Source organism: Lampetra fluviatilis, chromosome 38 (assembly GCF_964198595.1).
Source record: "Lampetra fluviatilis chromosome 38, kcLamFluv1.1, whole genome shotgun sequence".
Classification (NCBI taxonomy): Eukaryota; Metazoa; Chordata; class Hyperoartia; order Petromyzontiformes; family Petromyzontidae; genus Lampetra; species Lampetra fluviatilis.
This window is the reverse complement of record NC_136312.1, coordinates 3,002,841-3,016,784: the sequence shown is the minus strand read 5'-3', so window position 1 is coordinate 3,016,784 and position 13,944 is coordinate 3,002,841. Positions and strand designations below refer to the sequence as shown.

At 52.9% G+C, this 13,944-nt stretch overlaps 1 protein-coding gene across 14 annotated transcripts in view; it reads right to left on the bottom strand.

The window, feature by feature from the left end:
• LOC144945551 (cyclin-dependent kinase 17-like) overlaps positions 1-13,944 on the bottom strand; it is a 65,116-nt gene that overhangs the window by 7,102 nt on the left and 44,070 nt on the right. For all 14 annotated transcript variants that reach the window (XM_078874027.1, XM_078874022.1, XM_078874015.1 and 11 more), the window contains 10 exons: positions 11,333-11,466; positions 10,294-10,419; positions 8,107-8,163; positions 6,545-6,659; positions 5,877-5,971; positions 5,644-5,706; positions 4,244-4,367; positions 3,696-3,816; positions 2,903-3,000; positions 1,258-1,363 (listed from right to left, as the gene is read on the bottom strand). In XM_078874027.1, coding sequence (XP_078730153.1) covers positions 1,258-1,363; positions 2,903-3,000; positions 3,696-3,816; positions 4,244-4,367; positions 5,644-5,706; positions 5,877-5,971; positions 6,545-6,659; positions 8,107-8,163; positions 10,294-10,419; positions 11,333-11,466 — 1,039 coding nt within the window. The remainder of the gene's footprint in view (positions 1-1,257; positions 1,364-2,902; positions 3,001-3,695; positions 3,817-4,243; positions 4,368-5,643; positions 5,707-5,876; positions 5,972-6,544; positions 6,660-8,106; positions 8,164-10,293; positions 10,420-11,332; positions 11,467-13,944) is intronic.

Here is a 13,944-nt window from a genome sequence, read left to right as displayed (position 1 = left end):
AGGGGCATTTGTCTGCCGGAGGGAGACAATGATTGCTATTATGTGTAATCCCAACTTGGTAATTTGCAGGTAATTTTTTTATTTAGCAAGCTTGGAACCATGATGCCGGCACACGATGTCCAACATGTTTCAAATCACGTCACGGGATTTTTTACGTCCACGGTGAAGCGGACGGCCCGTATTTTATTGTTACTACGCCGGACGTAATAACCAGGGTGGCCTGCGGGATTCGAACCACGAACATCTGCAACCTCCCTGGGCCATGTCACCACCAAAATTATAGGAACCAGTATATTCACAAGATAATCACTGCTGACGTCCCGCAAATTGGTACGAATTTTATGGGCCTCTATAAGGGATGATATGACTGAAGAAAAAACGTTTTAACCAGTGCACCCATCAGAGAGATAGACAATGAATATGCATCAAAAGATGAAAAGTGACAAATAAGCGTAGAGAGCAATGCACGCTGGGAATTACGCCGAGTGACAGGAAGAGAAACACGTGGATCATGGAAAGATATGCAAATCAGAGACAGCACACCAACTGTTCAGCAAGGAAAGTGGGGGCTTGGGGAGGACACGTAGCTGGAAGGGACAGCCAATGGGCAAGAGCAGTGACAGAATGGCAGCCCAAGGCCGGTATGTAGCAGAAGCAGGCAGGGTAGGTTAGGGTGCCCCCAATTTAGCTTTATCCAGATCGAGGGTGAGGGTGCATTGTGGGAGTGCGAGCGTCGCCACTCGTCTCGTCGTCGACAACCCAGACGCAGCGGCGCTTCGCTCAAGCAACCCGGACACGAGCAGCGACGGTGGGCGGCGTTGTGCCGTGAAGACCGGGGAGGGGGCAGCGGCAGAGGTTGCAAACGGGTTTTGATTCCTTACCCGTACCCGGCCGCACCAGGGTCGCAAACGGGTACCCGTACCCGGCCGTACCCGTACCCTACCCGTACCCGGCCGGGTACGGGTATCGGGTACCCGATTGCGACCTCTGGGATGAAGCCATGTTGCAGGCGCGGGTGGGTTGATTCTAGGAACTTGAATTGTGAGAAGAGACAAGACGTTGGGAAATGAGTGACAAACGGTGACTCACCAGTGACTCACGGTCTACCCATACCCGTACCCGGCCGCACCAGGGTCGCAAACGGGTACCCGTACCCGGCCGGGTACGGGTAGCCGGGTATCGGGTAGGGTACGGGTATCGGGTACCCGGTTGCGACCTCTGGGCAGCGGGGGTGCTGGCAAGGGAGCAGGGCCTCACCGCGGGGCGTGGTTGATGAGGGGCTCCGCCTTGCACTTGGGGAATTTGTAGGCCTTGTACTCTTCGTGCGACAGAATCGCTGGCCACGTTTCCTCCGAGGGCGTCCCTAGACGCGCGGACACGCACCGAGCGCACGATGAGACGCAGTGAATGCCGTGCGAGGGATCTGAGCTCTACCAGACTTTCCGATCGCTCACTAACTTCAATAAGCAAATGCCTGATGCTCGTACTGTTGTTTGTTGTTGTTTATATGTTGTTGTTGTTGCTTCTGCTGCCGCTGACTTTCAGGGTAGTTCCCTGACAGGGCTCCTGGAGAGTTCAGGATGGACAATTCTCAAGCTCTTGACCCCAAACACTGTCCCCCATGGGTCACAGCGATTAAAACCCTAAACATGTGGCCAAGCGTCTCCCTGCTCCAAGCAGCGTGGTGCACTTCTAACCCACAGTGGCAACCCTGAGCTTGCGGTGGAAATTCCTCATTCTTATGCCAAGTGCCAGTTCACTTACAGGAGAGCAACCCTTGACCTTCCACAAATAATGCTCAATTTATCTGCCTTGGGATGACCGGCCGAGTCAACACCTGGCTGCGATTGGAAGCCATGACCTTTCTGACTGGAGGTCAAGTGCCCCAATTAGAGGCGCGCGTAAAACACGTGCGTGTGAAGAGAGGCGTGCGCGTGTGAAGGGCCGCGCGTCCGTCAGGAGCGTTGACCGAATGTCATTCTTAAGCTCACAACACAAGCACTGAATCCAGCGCAAGAAAAACGGTTATTTTGAAGTACACAAATCATCTGCACGTTTCCTTAAGGGCACAAGGTCGAAACAAGAGAGATATTACAAAGCAGACAGCAATGAAAGTACAAGAAGTACAAACTAGACTATCAAAATAAGACCAGCAAGACCGACAGTAAACACAAAACATACAATTTGAATTGAATAACAAATAAATAATCTTGACTTAAAGCTTTCGTGACTGCAGGAATTCATATTCTTGGAGTCTTTTCGGTAAAGTCACGTGGATAGGTTCAAAGAAAATAACAAAAAATAACAAAAAACTACGGCGTTTCCATCGCAACACAAGCGGTCGTCGTCAGGAAGAAAATTTTTTTGTTAAATCGTAGGGTGAGGAGGAGCCGATCGTTAATTCCCGGTGTATAGCATCATCTTCATTATTGCTATGCTTGTTTTTGTATTGGAGACAAATGACGAAATGTGCAGCGGACACCTAGGGGCTCTCTGCCCATGGATCATGATGATGATGCTGCTTGTTGATCCAGGAATGCCCAAGTCTCATGACTCTTTTTCAGGAGGGTCCTGCAATATTTTTGCAGTTGGGGGACATTTTTTGCGAGGTGCATTCCGATCAAGCAGGTAGGCTTTCAAATTTGACAAAATGTGGACCGTGGCACCAGCACACAACGGCCTGCTCTAGCGAATGACGTCACGGCGATCTTTAACGTCCACTCTGAAAAGCAGACGGCGCGCGGTACTGCTGTGGTTCATAAACCGGGGAAGGCCGCCGGATTTGAACCGTGAACCGCTGGCACAAGCGGCGGGGGCGTGCGCTACCGCCGGGCCACGTCACCGCCAAAACCTCGGGAGCCGTGACACAGAGAGAGCGGTGCCGCACACACGCGCAACGTACCCAGCATCCTGAAGATGAGAAGCAGCTCGTCCTCGACCGTAGACCCCGGGAACAGGGGCCTCCCCGCAGCCATTTCAAAAAATATACACCCAACTCCCCTGCCACAGACGCACGCACGCACGCACGCACACACGCAGGTATTAATGAACCATCTCCTAAAACCACGGCTACACCTGAGCCTCGGTGTCATCGTTGAACGGTACTGATACAGACTGTGTCTCCGTCTGGCTCTGTGAGCCTCAAGCATTAACAGCGGGGATGCGACGTGTCGATTCGTCGACGAATAGAAGTGTTTGAGCTTCGTGACAAATGCGTCGGAGTCACGTGTCGGAAGCCGATGTGTTTTCCATTCGCATGCAATGGGATCACGTGACCCCTGCAGCCACTAGAGGGCGCTGCATTCGCCAGCCACATGGTCAAATCAAATGTGGTTCTTGCAGAGAATTGAGCCGGCACCAACAATTGCCCAAACTCTGTGGCCTTCTACATTTGAAGACGAGTCAGACAATTCATGAGTGCTAATACATATGAGAGGAGACCGGAGAACCCGGAGAGATCCTACGCATGCGAGGTCGCCAATGCTCAATTTCCGTACAGATGGACACAGACGGAGATTAATCCACTTGCTTTACTACCATCTCCTGGCGAGCCGAGATGTGTGCACGAGAACACGATGTCCGTCCTGCAGGCAATGGGATGGGGTGTGACCCCCGCTGGTCTCAAGAGAAAACCGATTCGTGGCACCGGACTCGTCCCCTGTCAACGGGACGTGGCCCCACACGTCCCGACTCACCACATGTCGATGGGCGTCGAGTACTCGGTGGAGCCCAGCAGCACGTCGGGAGGCCGGTACCACAGCGTCACCACCTCGTTCGAGTACGTCTTGGTCGGCACAGACTTGGCTCGGGCGAGGCCTGGCAAGGGAATCGCGCGCGGTCACCACCGTCGTGAACCATTCCCTTGCTAACATTCCAATAGGAGGGGTCACGGTGCGGTGAGAGGCTGGTGCGGGTGAGCGAGAGCGAGCGAGGGCGAGCGAGGGCGAGCGAGGGCGAGCGAGGGCGAGCGAGGGCGAGCGAGGGCGAGCGAGGGCGAGCGAGGGCGAGCGAGGGCGAGCGAGGGCGAGCGAGGGCGAGCGAGGGCGAGCGAGGGCGAGCGAGGGCGGGCGAGGGCGGGCGAGGGCGGGCGAGGGCGAGCGAGGGCGAACGAGGGCGAGCGAGGCTGGCGAGGGCGAGCGAGGGCGAGCGAGGGCGGGCGAGGGCGGGCGAGCGAGGGCGGGCGAGGGCGGGCGAGCGAGGGCGAGCGAGGGCGAGCGAGGGTGACCCGGGTGTGTGGGGGTACCGAAGTCGGCCAGCTTGAGCTCGCCCTTGTCGTTGATGAGCAGGTTCTGTGGCTTGAGGTCCCGGTGTAGCACCCTCCGCTTGTGACAGTACGCCAGGCCCCGCAGCAGCTGGTACAGGAAGAGCTGCACGCGAGCACCGCACAGACAGCCGCCAAGCGGCGGCCGCGGACCATTAGCGGCGCCGGCACTCCAGCGGCACAGACACGCACGCTGGGCCGTCTCGAGAACGCACTGCGGTACTCCGTGCCACCTAGCCGATGCAAATATTATCAGAGTACGTTTTTTGTTTGCATTTTGACCACAAGTGTTGTGGTTAATGCAGACATGATTCCTTGTAAAAGGTTTTAATTTGGTGTTTTAACATCTTAACACAGCTGTTTTGTTGCCAGAAATAAGGGGAAAACCTATTCTCATATTTTGGTCCTGGCAAAGGAGATCCCCCCATGATGTAGATGCTCATTTGGTGTTGCACACAGTATCAACATCGCCCCCTACTGCGAAAACTTGGCAAGATGTTCCTAAAAAACTCGAGACCCAGCGAGTTCTCCTGGGTAAATGAGCATCGCAAGAACAAGAACAATGAACTCGATATCACTTAAACAATACATGTGCACATCACATGCTTTTCCCATGGTATCCCTTGGAGGCACCTCTGCCTTATGCACTGTTAACAATTATTATTCTGGGACATTATTTTTTTATTCTAGATTTGAAGCTTTCGTGACTGCAAGGATTCGTACTCTTTAAGTTTTGTCGGTAAAGTCACGTAGGCAAAAAATTCAATTAAATAAATAAATTTTTCTTTGTTGTTTTCATTTGCTTTATTTTATTTTTTACCTACGTGACTTTACCGAAAAAACCAAAGTATTATTTTTTAAGTCAGATACAACTGCCACAGGGTAGAAACCCAATTCCTTGCCTTCCACTGGGCTCCGAGTCGAGCCATCCAGGCAAGAGTGGAGGACACGAGAATAGCCGCTCAGCACCGCCGAGATTAGCGGTTAAAATTAGGCCGTGACTCCAGTGAAACAAAGAGCCTCCCTGCTAAAGGGAGCAGTACGCCACGCTCCTGAGCCAGTGGTGCTTCAGAGCCGGTGGTAAACATTCCACATGCCTATGGTGGGCACCGGCCTATGGGCCAGACAATTCATAAGGATTTCTCACAAACCGATGCTCATTTTATCGATCGCCGAGGGATGATGGGCCGAGCCGACCCATGCGGCCATCCAATTGCAACTCGAGCAATCTGACCTTGGTGCCATCCAACTGACCGGACGACTCCAAAAACGTGTTGCAAATCGAAAGCAAAGGTCGTACTAAAAGGGAAAGTTCCGTGTGGTGAGATAAGACTACGGGGCGAGCTCGGCGGAGGGCAGGCCCACGAGAGCCCGGAACTCACCTTGACGTTGTGCATGTGCATGATGTTCCCACAGTCGTCCATGTATTGCTTCAGGTCCTTTTCCTGTCGAACAAAAAAATCGGGGGCACGCGGACACGCCACAATCCATCACCTGCGGGTGAAAGGGCGACGCCAAATCGCGACGGACACCGGTAGCACGACCCCAGCGCAACTGCTGGAAGCGAAGAATAAATAACTAATCATGCCAATGTGGAGGGGGGCACAGCACGTACCAGGTACTCAAAGACGAGCGTGAGGGACTTGTCCGTGTGGATGATGTCGTGCAGCGTGACGATGTTGGCGTGCTTTAGGTCCTTCAGCAGGGACACTGCGGGCGGGGAAAACATCGTCACAGTCAAGAGATCGCTATGGGCAACGATGCTGATGCTGCCATTGCCTGCTTCGCTCGTCCACCGAACACATTCCTAGCTACACAACCATCTCCCTAGTCGGCTAATGGTCTCAGAGGCCCCATCCTTGCATGATCCACCCCCTTGCCCCACACACGCATAAGCAGTGTTGGTGAGGGTGAGGAGCTGCCCCCTGGCTCTGGGTGTTGGTGAGGGTGAGGAGCTGCCCCATGGCTCTGGGTGTTGGTGTTAGTGAGGGTGCCCCTGGCTCTGGGTGTTGGTGAGGGTGAGGAGCTGCCCCTGACTCAGGGTGTTGGTGAGGGTGAGGAGCTGCCCCCTGGCTCTGGGTGTTGGTGAGGGTGAGGAGCTGCCCCTGACTCTGGGTGTTGGTGAGGGTGAGGAGCTGCCCCCTGGCTCTGGGTGTTGGTGAGGGTGAGGAGCTGCCCCTGGCTCTGAGTGTTGGTGAGGGTGAGGAGCTGCCCATGGCTCTGGGTGTTGGCGAGGGTGCCCCTGGCTCTGGGTGCTGTGCCCCGTGGGCGTGCCGTGCGCACCCTCGCGGATCGCGGTGCAGGGCGCGCCCTCCTCGTGCTCCAGGCGGATCTCCTTGAGGGCGACGAGGTTGTCGGTGAGTTTGCTGCGGCCCTTGTAGACCGTGGCGTAGGTGCCCTACACACCGAGGGGCGGGGAGGGGGCCCATTCGGCCCACGTGGCACAGTGAGAGTCGTTCTCCACCGCGGGCGACACGACCACACCGTCACAACTCGAGTCTCTCTGCTGAGACATCTCTATTAGCACCAACTCAGTCAAGTGGAGCAAGTTCCACATAGCTATGGCAGGAGTTACTTTGCCCATAGCACAAACACGCATAAACTCTCACAAATGTGTACTTATTTTATACTCATTGGTTCTTTCGGTAAAGTCACGTAGGTAAAAATAATAAATTAATTAAATCACAACGTCTCGGACGCAACACAAGCGTCCGTCATCAGGTGGGACAACCACAGAAAGAAACAACTGCTCAAGTAGGCAAAAGAGCTGCTAGTAACGGCGGGTTACATAGATGAGGGAGGGGGAGCTCTTTTGCCTACTTCAGCAATTGTTTGTTGCTGTGGCTGTCCCACCTGATGACGGACGCTTGTGTTGCGTCCGAAATGTCGTGATTTAATTTATTTTTTATTCTCACCTACGTGACTTTACCGAAAGAACCAAAGAGTATGAATCCTTGCAGTCACGAAAACTTCAAATCTAGAATGTACTTATTTGATTGACCCCAGAAGGATAATGGGCTAAGTTGACGCGAGCGAGGATTTGAAGAGGTGCAATAAAGAGGTGGTGGCACAGTGGTTAGCACGCTGCACTAAGAACCCAGCATGAGCCGAGTTAAATTTGCGGCAAAGGTTAACATCAGTTTCAAGCGCTATCAGAACCAGTCCTGTGCTTGCCATCTTCACCAATCCGCACTGACCTGCGTGGTGAAGTATGGCCAAAACAACCCCCATGAACGACACAGCACGGAGAGTCGATCTATACGACAATCACATGAACTGATTCTAGATTTGAAGCTTTCGTGACTGCAAGGATTCATATTCTTAGGTTTTTTTGGTAAAGTCACGTAGGTAATTTTTTTAGAAAAGTAAAATAAAAATAAATTAAAAATCCCGACGTTTCGGAGGCAACACAAGCTTCCGTCTTCAGGAGGAACCGTCACAGCACGATTGCTGTATCAAGTAAGACTTACTTTTTTACCTACGTGACTTTACCGGAAAAACCTAAGAATACACATGAACTGAGTCAGTCAACTCCAACAGGTAGGATGAGCAGAGTGTATAGTGACTGGTATATTCACTCTCAACATTCTGAATGCAAGTACAACTTTGTAGAAAGACAAAAGCTCAAACATCAAGACTGGCTGCTGCCATACGAATGGCGAATTGTTATACAGCTGGCTGAGGGCTGTTACAGGAGAGACACACACAGCACCGCACACCCATCGGCGGAGCTGGCACTCCGTTTGACTTGTGAGTTGCGCGTAACGAACAAAGACGTGGATGTCGCAGGGCAACGCGCAAGGAGCTGGCTTGTGAGTGCACGCGCGTGTCCGAGGCAAACCCACCTCCCCCAGCTTGTCAAGCTTCGTGTACGTTTCCAGCTTGCCAAAGCCAATCTCCGACTGCGCAACACAAACACACACACACAGAGGGATCACGAACGATCGATGGGACCGGCACGGCCAGCGACACGGACAGAGAGCCAAGTCTCTCCAACCCTGCGCCACTGTGCAATGTGTTGGGAGGGACACGTGTGTACGTTGTGGGTCTGATTACCGAGAGTTTACAAGTAGCATGTGAGTAGTGTTTAATGTGAGAATGGTATACTTGTGTATGAGTGAGTAGTGGTGTGGATGAGCGAGTGGTGGTGTGTATGAGCGAGTAGTGGTGTGTATGAGCGAGTAGTGGTGTGTATGAGCGAGTAGTGGTGTGTATGAGCGAGTAGTGGTGTGTATGAGCGAGTAGTGGTGTATATGAGCGAGTGGTGGTGTGTATGAGCGAGTGGTGGTGTGTATGAGCGAGTGGTGGTGTGTATGAGCGAGTAGTGGTGTATATGAGCGAGTGGTGGTGTATATGAGCGAGTGGTGGTGTGTATGAGCGAGTAGTGGTGTGTATGAGCGAGTGGTGGTGTGTATGAGCGAGTGGTGGTGTGTACGAGCGAGTAGTGGTGTGTATGAGCGAGTAGTGGTGTGTATGAGCGAGTGGTGGTGTGTATGAGCGAGTAGTGGTGTGTATGAGTGGTGGTGTGTACGAGCGAGTAGTGGTGTGTATGAGCGAGTAGTGGTGTGTATGAGTGAGTAGTGGTGTGTATGAGCGAGTGGTGGTGTGGATGAGCGAGTAGTGGTGTGGATGAGTGGTGGTGTGTATGAGCGAGTAGTGGTGTGTATGAGCGAGTGGTGGTGTGTATGAGCGAGTGGTGGTGTGTATGAGCGAGTGGTGGTGTGTATGAGTGAGTGGTGGTGTGTATGAGCGAGTGGTGGTGTGTATGAGCGAGTAGTGGTGTGTATGAGCGAGTGGTGGTGTGTATGAGTGAGTAGTGGTGTGGATGAGCGAGTGGTGGTGTGGATGAGCGAGTAGTGGTGTGGATGAGCGAGTAGTGGTGTGTACGAGCGAGTAGTGGTGTGTATGAGTGAGTAGTGGTGTGGATGAGCGAGTGGTGGTGTGTATGAGTGAGTAGTGGTGTGTATGAGTGAGTGGTGGTGTGGATGAGCGAGTAGTGGTGTGGATGAGCTAGTAGTGGTGTGTATGAGTGAGTGGTGGTGTGGATGAGCGAGTAGTGGTGTGGATGAGTGAGTAGTGGTGTGTATGAGCGAGTAGTGGTGTGTATGAGTGAGTAGTGGTGTGTATGAGTGAGTGGTGGTGTGGATGAGTGAGTAGTGGTGTGGATGAGCGAGTAGTGGTGTGGATGAGCGAGTAGTGGTGTGTATGAGTGAGTAGTGGTGTGGATGAGCGAGTAGTGGTGTGTACGAGCGAGTAGTGGTGTGTATGAGTGAGTAGTGGTGTGGATGAGCGAGTGGTGGTGTGTACGAGCGAGTGGTGGTGTGGATGAGCGAGTGGTGGTGTGGATGAGCGAGTGGTGGTGTGGATGAGCGAGTGGTGGTGTGGATGAGCGAGTGGTGGTGTGGATGAGCGAGTGGTGGTGTGGATGAGCGAGTGGTGGTGTGTACGAGCGAGTGGTGGTGTGGATGAGCGAGTAGTGGTGTGTACGAGCGAGTGGTGGTGTGGATGAGCGAGTGGTGGTGTGGATGAGCGAGTGGTGGTGTGGATGAGCGAGTAGTGGTGTGTATGAGCGAGTGGTGGTGTGGATGAGCGAGTAGTGGTGTGTACGAGCGAGTGGTGGTGTGGATGAGCGAGTGGTGGTGTGTATGAGCGAGTGGTGGTGTGGATGAGTGAGTAGTGGTGTGTATGAGCGAGTGGTGGTGTGGATGAGCGAGTGGTGGTGTGTATGAGCGAGTGGTGGTGTGGATGAGCGAGTGGTGGTGTGTACGAGCGAGTGGTGGTGTGTACGAGCGAGTAGTGGTGTGGATGAGCGAGTGGTGGTGTGGATGAGCGAGTGGTGGTGTGGATGAGCGAGTGGTGGTGTGTATGAGCGAGTGGTGGTGTGTATGAGCGAGTAGTGGTGTGTATGAGCGAGTAGTGGTGTGTATGAGCGAGTGGTGGTGTGGATGTGCGAGTGGTAATTCGAGTGAGAGCGCCATTGGCTTCTGGACGCGGTTCTGCCGAGCAGAGTGGGGGGGCGGCAGGGCACGCACCAGTGAGGCCCTGCGGAGCCGTCTGCTCAGCGGCTTGTCGAAGGGCGGGCTGTTGAGCTGCATCTTCTCCAGGTAGCCCTCGGGCAGCCGGATGTCGGCAGGGAGCGATAACCTCTTGTTGAGATCCTGCAAGAAACGGGCAGAGAAACGGCGATCACCACCACTGGCATTCATCCTCCCCCTAGCCCGCACGCACGCCCTACGGGACGCGTGCGAGAAAGGGAGCCTCCGTGTAAACGCACGCATGTGTGCGTCGCCAGGGAGCAACTGCGCACGATCCATTGGTACGTGTGATATGTATACATGTGTAAGTGTGCACTCTTCTGGGGATTTTGGTGTGAGCGTGTGTTCACGCAAATACATATGGGCACGTGGGTAGCTGTTGCGTGTGCGTAGATGTATGGGGCTTTTGTGCAATAATGTGTGCATCTCAATGTGCCTGTTGGGGAGGTGCATTGCTTGTGTGCTGTGTGTCGGTGTGTCGGTGTGTATACGCGTGTTGGTGTGTTTTCGTGTGTTGGTGTGTATATGCGCACGAGTGCGGCAAGCGGTAGCACAGTAGTTAGTGTGCTGTGTGTCCGTGTGTTGGTGTGTATATGCGCACGAGTGCGGCAAGCGGTAGCACAGTAGTTAGTGTGCTGTGTGTCCGTGTGTTGGTGTGTGTATGTGCACGAGTGTGGCAAGCGGTAGCACAGTAGTTGGTGTGCTGTGCCAAGAACCCAGTGACCCGAGTTTGAGTTTAACTCATGGCCAAAATCGGTGACGAATATCTGAACCCCTCCTGGGCCTCCCCTAGGTCGACTCAGCCATAGTACCTGGTGCGGTGTGTAAACATCAGCACCGGGGAGACAAAGGTAGCCGAGCATGGTGCTGGCCACCCATCCAACCCCTCGTGTGCCGTGCCGGCCTTTCATAGATGCTCGCTGACAGCACACGTGTTGGTCTGTACGTGTATGCGAGTGTGTGTGTGTGTGTCGGTCCGAGAGGGCAGTCCGCGTCTGGACGAGTGTGCACGCCCACTCGTCCACGCGTCGCTCACCTCCTGCGAGATGCGCCGGTGCGGGTGGTTCCGCATGCGCACGCGCACGGGCGACTGCACTTCGTCCGACGAGGTCCCCGACGCCTGATCGCTCTCCCCGTCCGAGCCCATCTTGAGATTCTCGTGCACAACGCCTGCGCCGCCCGGCAGTGGCGGGGAGGAGAGCGCGCGGTGGGCGAGAGTGAGCAATCGTGTAGGGTGGCAAGGGCGTTACACGGGCAAGTTAATGTGAACGTACACATGTATTGCGCTCTATCACCTAACGGAGGGTTTCCGAGTGCAAAGCTGCCCCTGTACAGCACAAGGCGACTCAACACCTGGCACGGCGACGAGACATTCTGCCAGTACGGAGCGATTCATGTTTTTTCTTTATTGTTTTGCAAATTTGAACTGGGATTGAGATTGTTTATATATATATATGTGTATGTATATATACACAGTTATGGGGGAGGTGGAGTAACCGGCACAACCCAGAGGAAGCCCCACGCACAAAAGGGGGAGAACATGTAAACCCCACACAGAAAAGTGCCAGTCGGAAATCAAATCCAGGGCCTTTTTAGTACCACGAGGCACAAGCGTCACCACTGCACCACCCTGCCCAGGAGTAGAACAGGAAGACGCAGGGGAACAGCGATGCCTTGGCAAACAGGAATTACGGATATCCTTTACGTCTTTCGGTAAAGTCACGTAGATAGGTTAAAATTAATAAAAATAATAAGCATAAAATAAATAAATAAACTACGACGTTTCGATCACAACACAAGCGATGGTCATCAGGAGGAAACCGGGAAAAGCTGCTGAATGCAGATTGTTGCAGAGGGTGTAGTCGCACGGTCATAGACGAAGTGGGCGGGGCTAGTCATGTTAATGTGAGAGATTAGCATGCTAATTTATTATTATTAATTAATTTGTACCTATCTACGGAACTTTACTGAAAGACCCAAAGAATATGAATTCCTGCAGTCACGAAAGCTTTAATCATAATAAACGTTTTTGGGTTAGATCTCGTTATTTATGTGTCGTAACCCTCCACCACCCGACACGGCCAATCAGCAAAAAAAGTGTCACGTTGACAAAAGACAAAATAGTTCACTGCTTCAGCCCACCGGTGTGTTGAAGAGTGAATCCACAACATTTACAGTTTTTGAGTAGTACGACGTTTCGCTGGTAATTACACCCAGCATCATCGGGCAATTCGCCAGCATGGCGAGGCCCTCCACTTGCTCCCGGTCTTAAACAGAGCAGCAGCAGCAGGGTGACGTCATCGTTTAACCCATTCACGTGCAGTGATTTGAGGCGGAGGGGGGTATTGTAATTATATAATAGATTAGTAATCAGTCAATTGTTATGATTAGTAATGAGTTGACGATTAGTAATTAGTTGTAATGTGTATTATTTATTAATTGAACCCAATTACTAATACCACTCAATTGCAGAAATTAAAGGTGGGGGGGGGGGGGGAGGGTTATTGTTATTATATAATAGATTACTAATTAGTTTTAATTTGTGTTATTCAATAACTTAACTCAATTATTATACCCAAGCAGTTGCGGAGATCAGAGGGGGGCGGAGGGGGGTAGATGGTTATTGTAATTATACACTACGTTAGTAATCGGTTAATTAGTATGTGTTTCCCCTAGAAGGAATTGTCATATGTATTATTAATAATACGCTTCCAAGTGAAGGAGACAAGGGCACACGGACACCCTGGGTTATGGGGACACCTGGGTACATGGAGACACACGTACACACGGCAGGGCGCGGGGGGCAGACTCAAAGACAGGAAGACGCCTCGCACGTGGACACAGCTGATGGCACACAGACTCAGGGACGCGGAGACATGAAGACAAACACACCGGGACGTGGGGAAACCTGCACGAAGAGACACGTGGCGTGACTCATGAGCATGGGTTGGACGTGCTCTCAGATACCGCACTGGCAGAACACACCACTTATAACACTGCCGTGGGTAAAAGGGTTCAAAATGTGCCATCGACCCGGGAGGGATGGTGCGTGAACCCCGGCGAGGTTTGCGAGGGCCCCCACGTTTTGACCGGGAGCCGAGTGCTCTGAATCGAGCGCCACCCAGCAGGACACGAGACAACTAAACCATTGCAAAAACACAGCCTTGCACACAGCGTCCCAACAGCCATCGGCTCTGACGGCACGAATAGAAACCATTTGCTTCTGCGACTTTACCATGACCGACACATGACGACAAAGTCGTTGATCACAAGGGATGAGAGTGACATGTGAAGACAGCACCGTGCACCTTTAAATCACTGATACGTAGTTTGATTATTTTCTGCAGGACCTCCGATAAACACATTGTGCTGCCATTTTCGTCTGAACGCAAAGGCGTTGTCCTTGACAACAGTCAAACCTGTGTGACCTCACAACAGCCAATCACAGCGAGGCGATGAACGCATTGGTTTTCTCTGGCCACTACAATCTCCTCCGCACAAGCCAAACGCTCGTGAATGGAAGTGGCCAAACATCCCAATGTCGGACCTTCCCGAAGCTCCATGAGGCTTCCCTGCATAGAGAGCTTCGTAAGCAGCGGCTGTCTCACGAAGATTGGAGCCGCCCCAGGTGAGCGATGGAGACGACGC